Genomic DNA, 12,863 nt, shown 5'->3' with positions numbered 1-12,863 from the left:
TTCATACGAATTAAATCGGATGAGGATCAGGCAGGATCCTCATCCGATTTAATCTGGCTCTTGGAATTTAACCCTACCAAATGCAAAGTCATGATGATCGAGGAAGGGCAAAGAAGACCGCAGACAGAGTATAGACTAGGTGGCCAAAGACTGCAAACCTCACTCAAGGAAAATGATCTTGAGGTGAATATAACACTGAGCACATCTTATGAGGCGCACATCGACCAAATAACTGCTGCAGCACATGGGCGCCTGGCGAACCTAGGAATATCGTTCCTACACCTCAGTAAGGAATCGTTCAAGTCTCTGTACACCGTGTAAGTCAGGCCCATATTGGAGTATGCAGCACCAGTTTGGAACCCACACCTGGCCAAGCACGTCAAGAAATGATAATAAGTGCAAAGGTTTGCAACAAGACTAGTCCCGGACCTTAAGGGAATTTCATATGAAGGAAGGTTAAGGGAAATCGGCCTGACGACACTGGCGGACATGAGGGTTGGGAGAGACATGATAACGACACATAAAATACTGCAAGGAATTGACAGGGTGGACGAAGACAAGATGTTCCAATGCTGGGACACAGAAACAAGAGATCACAGTTGGAAGTTGAAGACTCAGTTGAGTCAAAGGGATGTTAGGAAGCATTCAGTCATAGAGTTGTCAGGGAGTGGAATAGTCAGGAGAAGTGACGTAGTGGAGGCAGGATCCATACATAGCTTTAAGACGAGGTTTGATAAAGTTCATGGGGCAGGGAGAGAGAGAAACTCGTAGTGACCAGTAAAGAGGCGGGGCCAGGAGCTATGAATCGACCCCTGCAACCACAGTTAGGTGAGTACAATTAGGTAAATACACACACACGCACGCACGAACGCATGAACGCACGAGCGCACACACCCACAAACACATACATATACACGATCAGCGAAGAGGCGGAGCCAGGAGCTGTGAATCTAACCCTGCAACCACAAACAGGTGATTACATGCACACACACACACACACACACACACACACACACACACACACACACACACACACACACACACACACACACACACACACACACACACACACACACACTCACACGTGTAAGGACCTGTTAAATGTTGTTGAAGAGAGAGACTTTCTGCCGAAAGGTTCGTCGAAATCCATTTGAAACAACATTATTGCCGAATGTGCAACAGTAATAATGATATAATATCTCTATTTCTACAAGTACGTGTACATGGTGTACAGGCCTACGTGGCCCGTGGCCTGGTGGCGAAAGCTCTGGCTTCACACGGTGAAGGTTCCGGGCTCGATTCCCGGCGAGGGTTGAAACATTGGGCATGTTTTCTTACACCTATTGTCTATGCTGATGATATCATGATCCATACAACAGGGCATAAGAAGATGAATACCATTCTTAATGAAGTTCAAGCAATTTGTAATCGACTAGGCCTCATAATATCTTCCTCTAAAACTAAGATATTAACAAGCAAACGACATCCCCCACCCATCTATTTGCAGGGTGAAATCATTAGCTACGTTAAAACTTACAGATATCTTGGTGTAGATGTACCCTTTAACAAATCCACTATACCACAACTAAACAAGAAATGTAAAGCTAGGCTAAATGCTCTCAAAGCTGTTGCTGGCTACAATCCCAACTATGGTGCAAATGTGAGAATCGTGAGAATGATGTACATAGCTTATGTTAGGTCCTTAATTGATTATGCTGCTCCCATGTTGATATTAGCTAGAGAAAGTTCTCTCCGACCCTTGGAGTTAATGCAAAATGAAGCTCTCAGGATTATTCTTGGCTGTCCCAGATCTACAAAAGTTCTTAACATGAGGAAGGAGCTTGGTATTTCTAGTATCAGTGATAGGATTGTTGAAATTAACACTGTACTCGGTATTAGAATGTTGAGAAACGAACCAGACACTGTCACAGTGAATCTTACCAAGTGTCTAGAGGTAAATACACACAGATCTAAATGGATTGTGAAAACGTGCAATTGCATTAAGTTTTATAACCTGCATGAACTGTATCACTGTAGGCAACAAGAGCATTTCACCCCTCCATGGAAGATGTGTTCATTTAATATCACATACCTACAAGTCCCTCCCAAGAAGCTCATTGCTAGTAATCCCTTCCTTAAATCTCTTGTTAGAGCAACTGCTCAAGAAGAAATTTCTCACCTAGCTGGTAGTAACAAGTTATCACAAGTTATATACACTGATGGATCTAAACAGGAGTCTTCTGGCAGGGCTGCATCTGCTCTTGTTGCCACCTCCCTAGTTAAGAACGATAATAAATTTGTTGAGTTAGGCATAAGAATTAACAACTGGGCGTCTACACTGCAAACTGAATTGTTTGCAATCCTAATGGCGCTGAAGCTAACCTATGACACTGAGCTTGACTCTATCATCATTACTGATTCTATGTCATCATTGAAGGCTCTTGGCTCATATAATGACTCCAACAACATGCTCATTGGGGAAGCCAGGTATAGATACTCAAAAATTAGGGACAAAGGAATTAATGTACAATTGCTATGGATCCCATCACACATTGGATTACTCCTTCATGATAAAGTTGATATGTTAGCCAAGAAGAGTATCGAGAAGGAGAATGTAGAATATAACTTTGGTATAACTGTGTCTAGCATTAGGAATAATATTAGGAGAGAAGTAAATAATGAAAATGATTGTTATAGGAATGCAGTTAGAAGCCTGAGTAGATCTATAACCCACTATGATAACATGAACGTAGATAAGTATGTTTATGGAGCAACTTGCAATGTGAACAGACTGACTGATGTTGTAGTGGCCAGGCTTAGGCTTGGTTACAAGTACTTCTGGCAGTTTGGGAGACACACAGATGATGATCTAACTAAATGTAAATAATGTGATCAGGCATATGGTCACTCTCTTGAACACTATGTGCTTAATTGTCCACTCATTGAGGAATACAGAGACAGACAGTATAATAACCTATGTGACATGTCAAGATATCTTATTAATGAAAATAAGATACCAGATATACTAAGCAAATTTCCTAAATTTGCTTGTAACAGATAAGTGAACTATAGATATGTAGATATAAATCCATATGTATTCCTGTTAACCCTTTGGGGCCTAGTTCCTAGGCCTTTTGTGTATCCACATGCTCTCGCGCTACCGTCCACAGGATGGATATGGGGTGCACAATAAACTAGCCACTTCGGTGGCAAAATCTAATCACCCATCAGTATAAAATGGGTACCTGGGTGTTAGTCGACTGGTGTGGGTCGCATCCCGGGATAAAATTGACCTAATTGCCCGAAATGCTCTGCATAACAAGCGGCTTTCTATATAGTAGTATGTCACTGATGTCAGCTAGGCCTGTATACCTTGCACTTGTAGAAATAAAGATATTATTATTAATGACATACCACTATATATAAAGTCCCATGTTATACAGAGCATTTCGGGCAAATTAGGTCAATTTTATGCCAGGATGCGACCCATACCAGTCGACTAACACCCAGGTACCCATTTTATACCGATTTGTGAACATAGACAACAGGTGTAAGGTAACAAGCCCAATGTTTCCACCCACACCGGGAATCGAACTTTGGACCCCTCAGCATGTAAAGTAAGAGTTTTGCCTACCAGGCCACGGGCCACTCTATAGGGGCCGTCACTTCACTGACTGTCAATTTCAGTCACATCGCTAATTTCTCCAACTAAACAAATGACTATAAAAACAACCTGAAAAATACGTATTGGGTCTAAGATGTTTAAATTAGTTTCTCATATTAACTCTTTTTCTTTATATCAGAGAGTTTTCTAGGTTTTCTTTATTTCTCTCTATTTTTAAATGGTAAACTAATGTATTTTTTTATGTTAAGCATTGCTTTTCCTAAAAATAATAATTTCTATTACAAATAATTATATTAGTTAGAAATTAGTTAGAAATGATTATATTAGTTAGAATTAACTTTGCAGCAGTTACGATAAGCTTTCGAATATCCAATCTTGCCTTTCTACTCGATTATTTACATGTAATAATAATAATAGTAATAATAATAATAATAATAATAATAATAATAATCTTTATTTCTGCAAGTACATGCACGAGGTATACAGGCCTAGCTGACATCAATGACGTACTACTATATAGAAAGCCCCTTGTTATGCAGAGTATTTCGAGCAAATTAGGTCAGCTTTGTCCCAGGATGCGACTCATGCCAATCGACTAACACCCAGGTACCTCTTTACTGATAGGTGAAGATGGTCACCAAGTGTCTCAAGGAATTACGTCTTAATGTTTCCACCCATACCGTGGATCAACACCTGACGTCACTGTTTGTGCTGAGTGCACAAGCAATCGAATTACTGAACACTTAGTATGGTGAAAGACGACATACTAGGGTGCCTCTCTGGGAGCCATGGAGCAATATAACATTCTGAACAACCTTTCTTCTCTTCCGGCTGCTTACAGATGTCAGTAAGTTCAAGATTTTAGGTTCTCCTTGTTTTGTTTTTTCTCGACATATTGGTGGCATTTTAAATAATGTTGCTTCTTATTGTAATTATTATTATTATTATTATTAATATTACTATTACTATTATTATTATTATTATTATTATTATTATTATTATTATTATACAACGGCATGCAAGATTCGTCTTTTATTGGCCTTATTTATAATAGAGTATAATCTCTGACCACTTGTGATAAGGGCGACAGCTGTAAGAAGTGCCACAGTGCCAAGCGAAATTATTATTATTATTATTATTATTATTAGTATTAGTATTATTATTTTTCACAGGAAACCCCTTAAATTCGTGTGGGTCACAGGCACTAGTCCAGTTCAAAATTCACCAGTCAAACATAGATTTCACACTTTCAACAGCCTGACCACAAGGTCTAGTCTGGGATCGGGCCGCTGGAGCGATTATTCTAGGACCTGACTGCAGCCAACAAATCTACAAATTCTCGTTAACGGAAGAAGTTGTGTTAGCATGTGAGAAGGAGCCCAGGTTATAAACTACATTCAGCGAAGCGCTAAACTCGTTCGACAAACGGAAAAGTCATCCTTTACATATCTTAACGATATGTGATTCAGTCTAAGTGTATTCCATAAAGAAAATGGCCAGGACTCGGCCACTGGATTTCCACTGCACTACCGCGTTTATTCCTCTAAACTATCTTTCACAAAAAAATGGTTTTAAATCATAACCATAATTTTTAAAAGGGGTGGACCGGTATGCCAGCGGAAGTTTTGCATCAGATGGCCTGAACCTCCAGCGGTGGGTCATCATATGACTACGACCCGCATCAAGAAACACTTGTCCAGTTTCCTGACAAACCTTACCTAGCCTGTCTTTAACAGCAAAGACATTGGCTATAACAGTTACAATTATTTTAATGATTTTGCTTGTGTTGAGAAATCTAGATTTTAAGCTTCAGTGATACTTGTTTGAGAAAGTCTAAAGGTTACCTTCACAATGGTAAAGAATAAACACCACAACAAACGAATTTGTCTCTCATTAAGTTTAAGGTATCTCATTGCTGGAGGTACAAGTTATTGAACTTGTAAGTACAGTTTTCTTACCTTCCACTAACTTCCTTTTAACAACTTCTGAATTGTTGCTTCTGTGCAATCGCTGAAGAACTTAAAGTTTTTAGTGTTGATGTGTTTGTTCTCAAAGGAAGCTTCTCTTCTGTATTGGGTTATGTAAGTTTTAATTTCCCATTTTTATTAAACAAATTGTGTTCTGTGAAATAACTAGAGAATATCTATCCTGGTAAGAGGTCAGTGTTTGACTTTATTGTGTTATTCTGATTTAAAGCTACGTAACTGTGCCTTTATGTACCCGTAACATCTGTTAGCCCTCACTGTTAAAAAAATCTTTATTATGTATCCAAAGCCTCAGTAAAAGTTACTAAAACTTAACCAGTGGTCAGTCTTAGCGAAAAGCTTGGATAGATTTTGGTCTGTGCAGATCCCAAAATGCAATTTTTTTAAGGAATTAGGAAAATTGAAGTACTGGTATTGTTCAAATACTTTATGAGCTCTTCATTCTATTGGCTTTAAATCTTCAACTCCAATAACTTGATACAGCAACTTATGGGTGACTTCAAACTTAGTGCTGTTGTATTGTGAAATATTGGTCTCTGTGAGATATCTACAAAATTCCTGGACAATTTTATTTTAAGCTTTTATAGCTGGTGTTTCTTGGTGCAAAGTTTGAATCTCTGGTGGGCTGTGTATGTCCTAATTTTCCCATTTTTTATTAAAAAGTAAACAATGTGATATTAATTTTAATGTGACAACTCGTGGATGCCTGTAATGAACTGTAATGTGATGGAGTGATGGTGAATCTGTCTCTTAATTTTCGGGTCACCTGACCACGGTGGGAGACGGCTGGTGTGTTAAAAAAAAAAGAAATGTAGAATCCTATGGTTAATCAATTAAACGCCACTTGTTCTTTGCACAATAGTTTATTTGGTGTCTCAGGGTTGAGGTGCACCTCATCTAGCTCAATGTTACTAAATGGTAATCAGCAATAAATAAATAAATAAATACAAGTAAACTTCTAGCAACACCTAGGTAAACACCTAGAATGTGTTGTGAGTTAAAACAATATTATCAATATTGATGAGCCTCACCTAACAATAATGCAGGTGAGGAACTGACAAATGTTGCACTGCTCTTATCATAACTCCCACCTCCCACTTTTTTTTTTTCAGTTAACATCATTAGGTACACTGATACCCTTTACCATATACCTGAATACTTCCAGCACGTACTAGAGTTTTTAACACTGGTCTAGAGAGGCTTCTTATACTGGATACAACATTCCAGCAAGACCGGTGTTTCCTAATTTTTTCCCCATGAATGCGGCCCATAACAGAGCTAATATACAGGTACCCACAGAAAATATGCCCATATGTTTTTACCTGACTTTATTCCTATGTTCTGCTTATTTACTGTCTTATCATCAGGAAAAATCTATTAGACGCCAAACGTTGTCTGGTATAAAGATTTCAATTGTTATTTAAGCGTTTTTATCAACGATATACCTTATGGTTTCCACCGATTTTTTTAGCTAATTTGCTTTCAATGTGATAATTAATGCAGTATGACAACTTTGCACACATCACAAAATGCTCAAGTTGCAAATTATGGTTACAATGCACACCTATCAAGGCGTGAAGTAAACAAAACTCATTGCCCTTTATGGATTATTATTATTATTATTATTATTATTATTATTATTATTATTATTATTATTATTATTATTATTTTGACGCGTTAAACAGTTGCCAAATCACTTAGGAATGTTTCCTTTAATCACTTTCTGCAAAACCACTGTTTAGTTGCGACTCATGAGAGGTAAACAAAGAGTCACTGGTAGACTGGTAGACACTTGACTGGCAGTGTAGCGTACGATCACACTGCGATGTTACGTTGATACACTCTATTGCGACGGTAATGGCGGGTCAAGACACTTGTTCCAGTCAGGCCAGAGTCGCTGACGGACACGTTTGACGTAGCCAGCCAAGTTGGGCAGTTCTTCTGTAAAATAAATATGAATTAATTATTTGAGATGACTGGCAGTGATGAAAGATAAGGAAGTGAAGGAGAGAGAGAGAGAGAGAGAGAGAGAGAGAGAGAGAGAGAGAGAGAGAGAGAGAGAGATAAAAGCATGTGCTGCTTGACGCACCTAGGCAAAGTTACTCACTAAAGGTGACATATTCCTTAAATAAGGTACTCCACCAGTGTTGTGTAACATTCTAAGGCAATGCCAGATAAGACGTTTTCAGTTTGGTTTTAGGAAGATAGTAAAAACCAAAAAGATTGATAATATTTAGCTCTGTTTTAACACAAAAAAAATTAGCTTTAGCTAAATGTAAAGAGAATAACAAATTCGAGAAATGTATAAGAATTTAAATGGAAAAATAAAGAAAATGACCCACGTCAGGAAACACTTGTCCTGTTTCCTATAGAGCCTAACCTAACCTAACCTAACCTAACCTAGCCTAATCTAACCTAACGTAAACTAACAATACTGCAGGACAAAAAGTTTGTCTGCCTACCAGTGACTATGACGTAGAACGGAGAGCGATGGTAGTTGTACACAATGTTTGCCAGATGTGCAAACACTACACAGTCCACTGCGTCAAGCTCCTCCCCCATCAGGTATCTCCTCTCACCTGGGGATACACATCTAGTTAACTACCTCTTCCACCTGCGAATATTTATATTAGCAATGATGCCCAAAATATTCTTTCATAAGGTTACTGAAAGAAAACCTACTCTCCAAGTGGTTAAAATATATATTCCCTCTGTCTTCACATCTGTACTCACCTGTGGCAGGAGTCTAGTCACAGATGCCGGTCCAGCCTTTTTTTTTTTTTTTTGCTGATCGCTACTAGGTCCACTCTTTTCTTGCTATGTATCTCTTCTTAAAGCTGTGCATGTATTCACATATTATAGCATCACTATAGAGATTAACAATATTCAAAAGAGAATTTAATCCCGTTTTAATATTGGCAATTGGATTTTCATTTACCAAAGCATTTAAATATATATATTTTTTTTCTGCCTGATCTAACAAATCAGTAATTTATGTCTACGAATTACTTTGCAAAAAATTATAATATCTATATATAATGACTGTATTCGTTTTTTGGACAGCTCTACACCTTCCCAGGTGATCTAGACACGGTAGTGACACCTATTTATTAAGGCATTTGTCCAACTTTCCTTACCTGCAGTCATAGTTATCAGCCTGCCAAGAATGCTCATCCTCATCATAATTACCAACAGCCTGACTGGTCAGAGACGGCGCGACTATTATTGGACGAAGAATTCAGCTTCCGCCCCTCCCAGCCCTGAATGATCCACACGGGATTATTACCTCGCAGAAAAGAAAAGAAACCCTCACCACGACTCACCCAAAAACTCAGACACGGCAGTCAGATCCTTCCTGACGATGCTCTGGACCTGGGCAAAGGTGTGCCTACCCATACCCTGGTGCCACAGAGCCCGACGCATCCTCCAGCACAGGAAAGGCAGTGCCACACTGACGATGAAGGGAACGTGGAGGTGGCACTCGTAGAATCCGGCACCGCAGTCGATGCTATAGCGCCACACTCTGAGTCCCCTGCAACAAGAGAAAGATGTGTAATAATTACAGCATAATAATGTAACTAATAAGAAAAATAAATTCAAGAACAATAAAATATCCTTCGTAATAAAGAAGGAAACCAAAGGGGGAACCAAAGAGGTCATGATCCTCCTTCTTTTTCAAGAAAGAGCTTGACACAACATGACGGCGAGCCCTTGGGAAAAGAGGGAGGGGTCATGATCCCCTTTGCTCCCCCTTGGAGGTAATTTCTTCGCTTAAAGGTGATTAATTTAAAGCCTCGCCAGATGAATGCCAAAGAATATATCCTCATATTAAGCATTAAAATATTCTTACATGTTTATGTCAGATTAAGGGGTGATAATTAATCATTATCATATAAAAAGTTTAAGATTCACTAAATTCACCAGATAAGATGTTCGTCCATCATGACAACGAAGGCCCTGGCAATGGCTTGCAGCTCCTTCGTTAGGGAGTTCCTAAGATTGAAGTGTTCAGTGAGGCGTTCTAGGATCAGCTGGGAGTCAGCCAGCTCCTCTCCGTTGAAAGTCACCCACGGAGTCTTGCCCTTCGGCCCGAAAGGCTCATCGAAGTCCAGCTGAAACGACGAAGGTGCTGTTGAGTACAGAATATTCAGTGGGGAACAAAAGTACATTTGGAATAAATTAATTAGTACCTGACTAGCCAAGCTGTGGTTCTTGCGTCGGTTTGCTTGCGGCAGCCAGTAACGATCTTGTTGATCAGGACCTTATCCACCGTGAGGCCTGGTCATGAATCAGACCGCGGGGGCGTTGATCCCCAGAATACTCTCCAGGTATACTCCAGGTAATTCCCGACGAGCCACCTCTAAGAGGCTGCCTGAATTATGTATTCTTTCCTCCAACTTATTTTATTTCGCTCATAATTCGAGAACGTCTCATCCAATCGGCTTCAAATTTATAGTGCTTGTATACGGTAACGAGGACCAAATTTTTGGAACAATTAGCATATTCATGTGCCCTATGACCGACGTTATTAGGGTAATTTCCGAAACCCTCAGTGGCGGAGCTTGAAATGTACAGGAGCAAATTTGACCATTTTTTTGAAAAAAAAAAACAGCGTGAAATTTGCATCTAGTCGCAGTTGCTAGCTATGTTAATAATCCAGTACAGTATATGGCATTTTGGATGATCTCAAATGAAGCCGAAATATGCATGTCTTATATTCAGCGTTTTATATTAAGTACTTCTGGGTTTTACCTTATAACTAATTAGTTCTTATGACCCTTATGTTATGCAACAAGTTATTTCAACTTAATAACTTTAATATCTATAGTGGATTAGAAGGAAGGCAAAAGACAGGTGTTTCATCCCTCCACTCGTCTTGAACAAGAAGTGTACAATTCTTGTGAGTCTTCTTCAGTGTTGGGCTGGAGTTAAAATTAGTAATCTTTCATACGTGTGAGAATATCATATAAAAAGAGTCTGCTAGTTCTTCCCACAACACCAAAATCAAGAAAGCTCTAGGAAAATCGTAAGATTCTTGTTCAAGAAAATTCAAGGGGAAAACGCCTGTTTCGTAAATTCTTCATTCATTACTACCATTAAAACTTTCACTTCGTTGCAATAATATTCCTTCACATGTTTTTCTCTTTCCTGAATATATTTGTAAAATTTGTATTTCCGTTATAAACAGCTCTCTTGATGAGAGTCGTATTTCATAGATTTTACCACGAATCCCAAGGCAGGTGTGATCAACACGCTAATGTCTCTTACTTCACAATACTACATTTAACTTGAATTTTCAAATTGCCGGGAGATCTTAGTAATGTTTAATCCATTTTTATGTTTGTATATGCAATTCAATTTTGATCACGCCGTGTCCTACGTTAAAAAAAAAATTTAAATTACTTCCAAGGTTCTTATAATTTTTAAACGATTCTGATTTAGAGTATCATATATATATATATATATATATATATATATATATATATATATATATATATATATATATATATATATATATATATATGTGTGTGTGTGTGTGTGTGTGTGTGTGTGTGTGTGTGTGTATGTGCAAAGTAACCACTGCTCCTTGAAAATGTGAGAAACCACGAATGCGCTTGGAAGTTTACTTTTTTCACAGTGGTTGTTTTGCATATTGTGATATCACTTGTTTACTGTAATACAGTATATGCAATGTAGATTTAATATATACCAAATATAAATGGATATTTCACATTGAAAACTGCATACCACCAATGGTCCTATTACACATTTTGAAATAATTGCTACACCCTGCCGTTCCATGAAGCGAAAAAGAGAAAACATTGATACCTGGTAGGGTATACCGGCAAAACGAAGGAAGCTCTCCAGTTTGATGACGAAAGGAGACATACTAGGAGCGAGACGTCCTCTGTTAGAGCAATGGAGCACCACAACATCCTGGCCAGCTGCCTCCCACCTCTGTCTGCTCACAATCCCAGTTATTTAGTGGAGATGCTACTGTTATTATATATATAATTCTTTATATTGGTGTGGTTATTATCAGTTGTTAGTTGTACTTTTATTCACATTCTTTTTATGATAAATAAGATTAATGATACTTTCAATTGATTTTTAATATTATTATTAAAATTATATTCATATCTATTACAATAATTACAAAAAGGTCAAAAAAAAAAACTTGCCTTCGTTTGGCCTTGGTGATACAAGAGCAAATCTTGAACACTCCAAGGAGCAGGACGACAGCTGTGACGAGAGTCAGAGTACCAAAGCAAAGTCTCAGGGTGCCTATAAGCAAAGCGACAGCAGTGAGGAAAGCTAAGATGCCAGCCCAGTGCCAACCCTCTGACACAGTGACCCTCACTTCGGCTCTAGCTCCCATCCTGAAAGAACAAAATATTTAATAACGAGATAACATTTACGTTATCAAACGTAAGTTATGGAGTTCTGCATACCACGAGCTGCAGAATTAATCACTGTAATTTTCACATATACTTAGTCAATGGTGCTCTACTGAAAATAAAAAAAAAAAACATGAGAAATAATAAGGGCTCCTCTAAAACTGATTTCATTTGTTTGTCTTAAAATGATCTTCAGAAAGCTAGGTTACTGGACAGTGTCATTGATTCTTTTAGTGAACATTACACCTAGTCACAGTTATAAAAATAATATACAGTGAACAGTGCTACTCATACCGAACGAGAAGTTCGATTCATTCTTGTAGCGAATACAACGCTACACAGAGTTATAAAAATACTCATTATCACCCTTGAGATTACGTCACTACTGAAGAAGATGCCATGTTAGGTATATTTAGATATACCTTGTTAGAAACAATAAGCACATAACTATCTGCATTAAATTCCCCCCTAAGAACGAGGCTATTTTTCACAGTGACACCCATTTAGTAACTGACCAGGCTTAACAATTCTAAACTTGACTGACCAGCCCATTTGTAAACATAAGTATTCAACATGCACGATGATCATACGTCAAGATAAGCATTCTGATTAAGTACGTGTTGCATACGTATTTTCAGTAATAAAAACAGCACTCCGGTGGGATAGGGGTCAAAACACTGTTTGTACTAGTAATAAGGCTTACCTGAGAGACTATATGTAAGTCCTCCTACGTCCGGCAACGGTGTGAGACTGATTATTCTACAGCTCAAGGTTGATGGCAAGTGCTGCCCCCACACCTTTTTCTTCGCTTATGTACCCTATACCCCTATCCTCTGTTTTTATGATATATATATA

At 38.4% G+C, this 12,863-nt stretch overlaps 1 protein-coding gene across 4 annotated transcripts in view; it reads right to left on the bottom strand.

Annotated features, from left to right (window-relative positions):
* Window positions 1-6,454: 6,454 nt before the first annotated feature.
* Window positions 6,455-12,863, bottom strand: part of LOC128688681 (failed axon connections homolog) — a 9,443-nt gene continuing 3,034 nt past the window's right edge. The window contains exons 1-7 of one of the 4 annotated variants that reach the window (XM_070084421.1): window positions 12,712-12,812; window positions 11,789-11,990; window positions 11,440-11,568; window positions 9,532-9,722; window positions 8,934-9,142; window positions 8,073-8,189; window positions 6,455-7,551 (exon numbers count right to left, since the gene is read on the bottom strand). In XM_070084421.1, coding sequence (XP_069940522.1) covers window positions 7,454-7,551; window positions 8,073-8,189; window positions 8,934-9,142; window positions 9,532-9,722; window positions 11,440-11,568; window positions 11,789-11,989 — 945 coding nt within the window. In that variant the 5' untranslated portion in view covers window position 11,990; window positions 12,712-12,812 and the 3' untranslated portion in view covers window positions 6,455-7,453. The other 3 variants (XM_070084419.1, XM_070084423.1, XM_070084422.1) reach the window with 3 other exon arrangements.

This window comes from Cherax quadricarinatus, chromosome 13, assembly GCF_038502225.1.
Source record: "Cherax quadricarinatus isolate ZL_2023a chromosome 13, ASM3850222v1, whole genome shotgun sequence".
Lineage (NCBI taxonomy): Eukaryota > Metazoa > Arthropoda > Malacostraca > Decapoda > Parastacidae > Cherax > Cherax quadricarinatus.
This window is presented reverse-complemented; position numbering and strand designations above follow the sequence as displayed.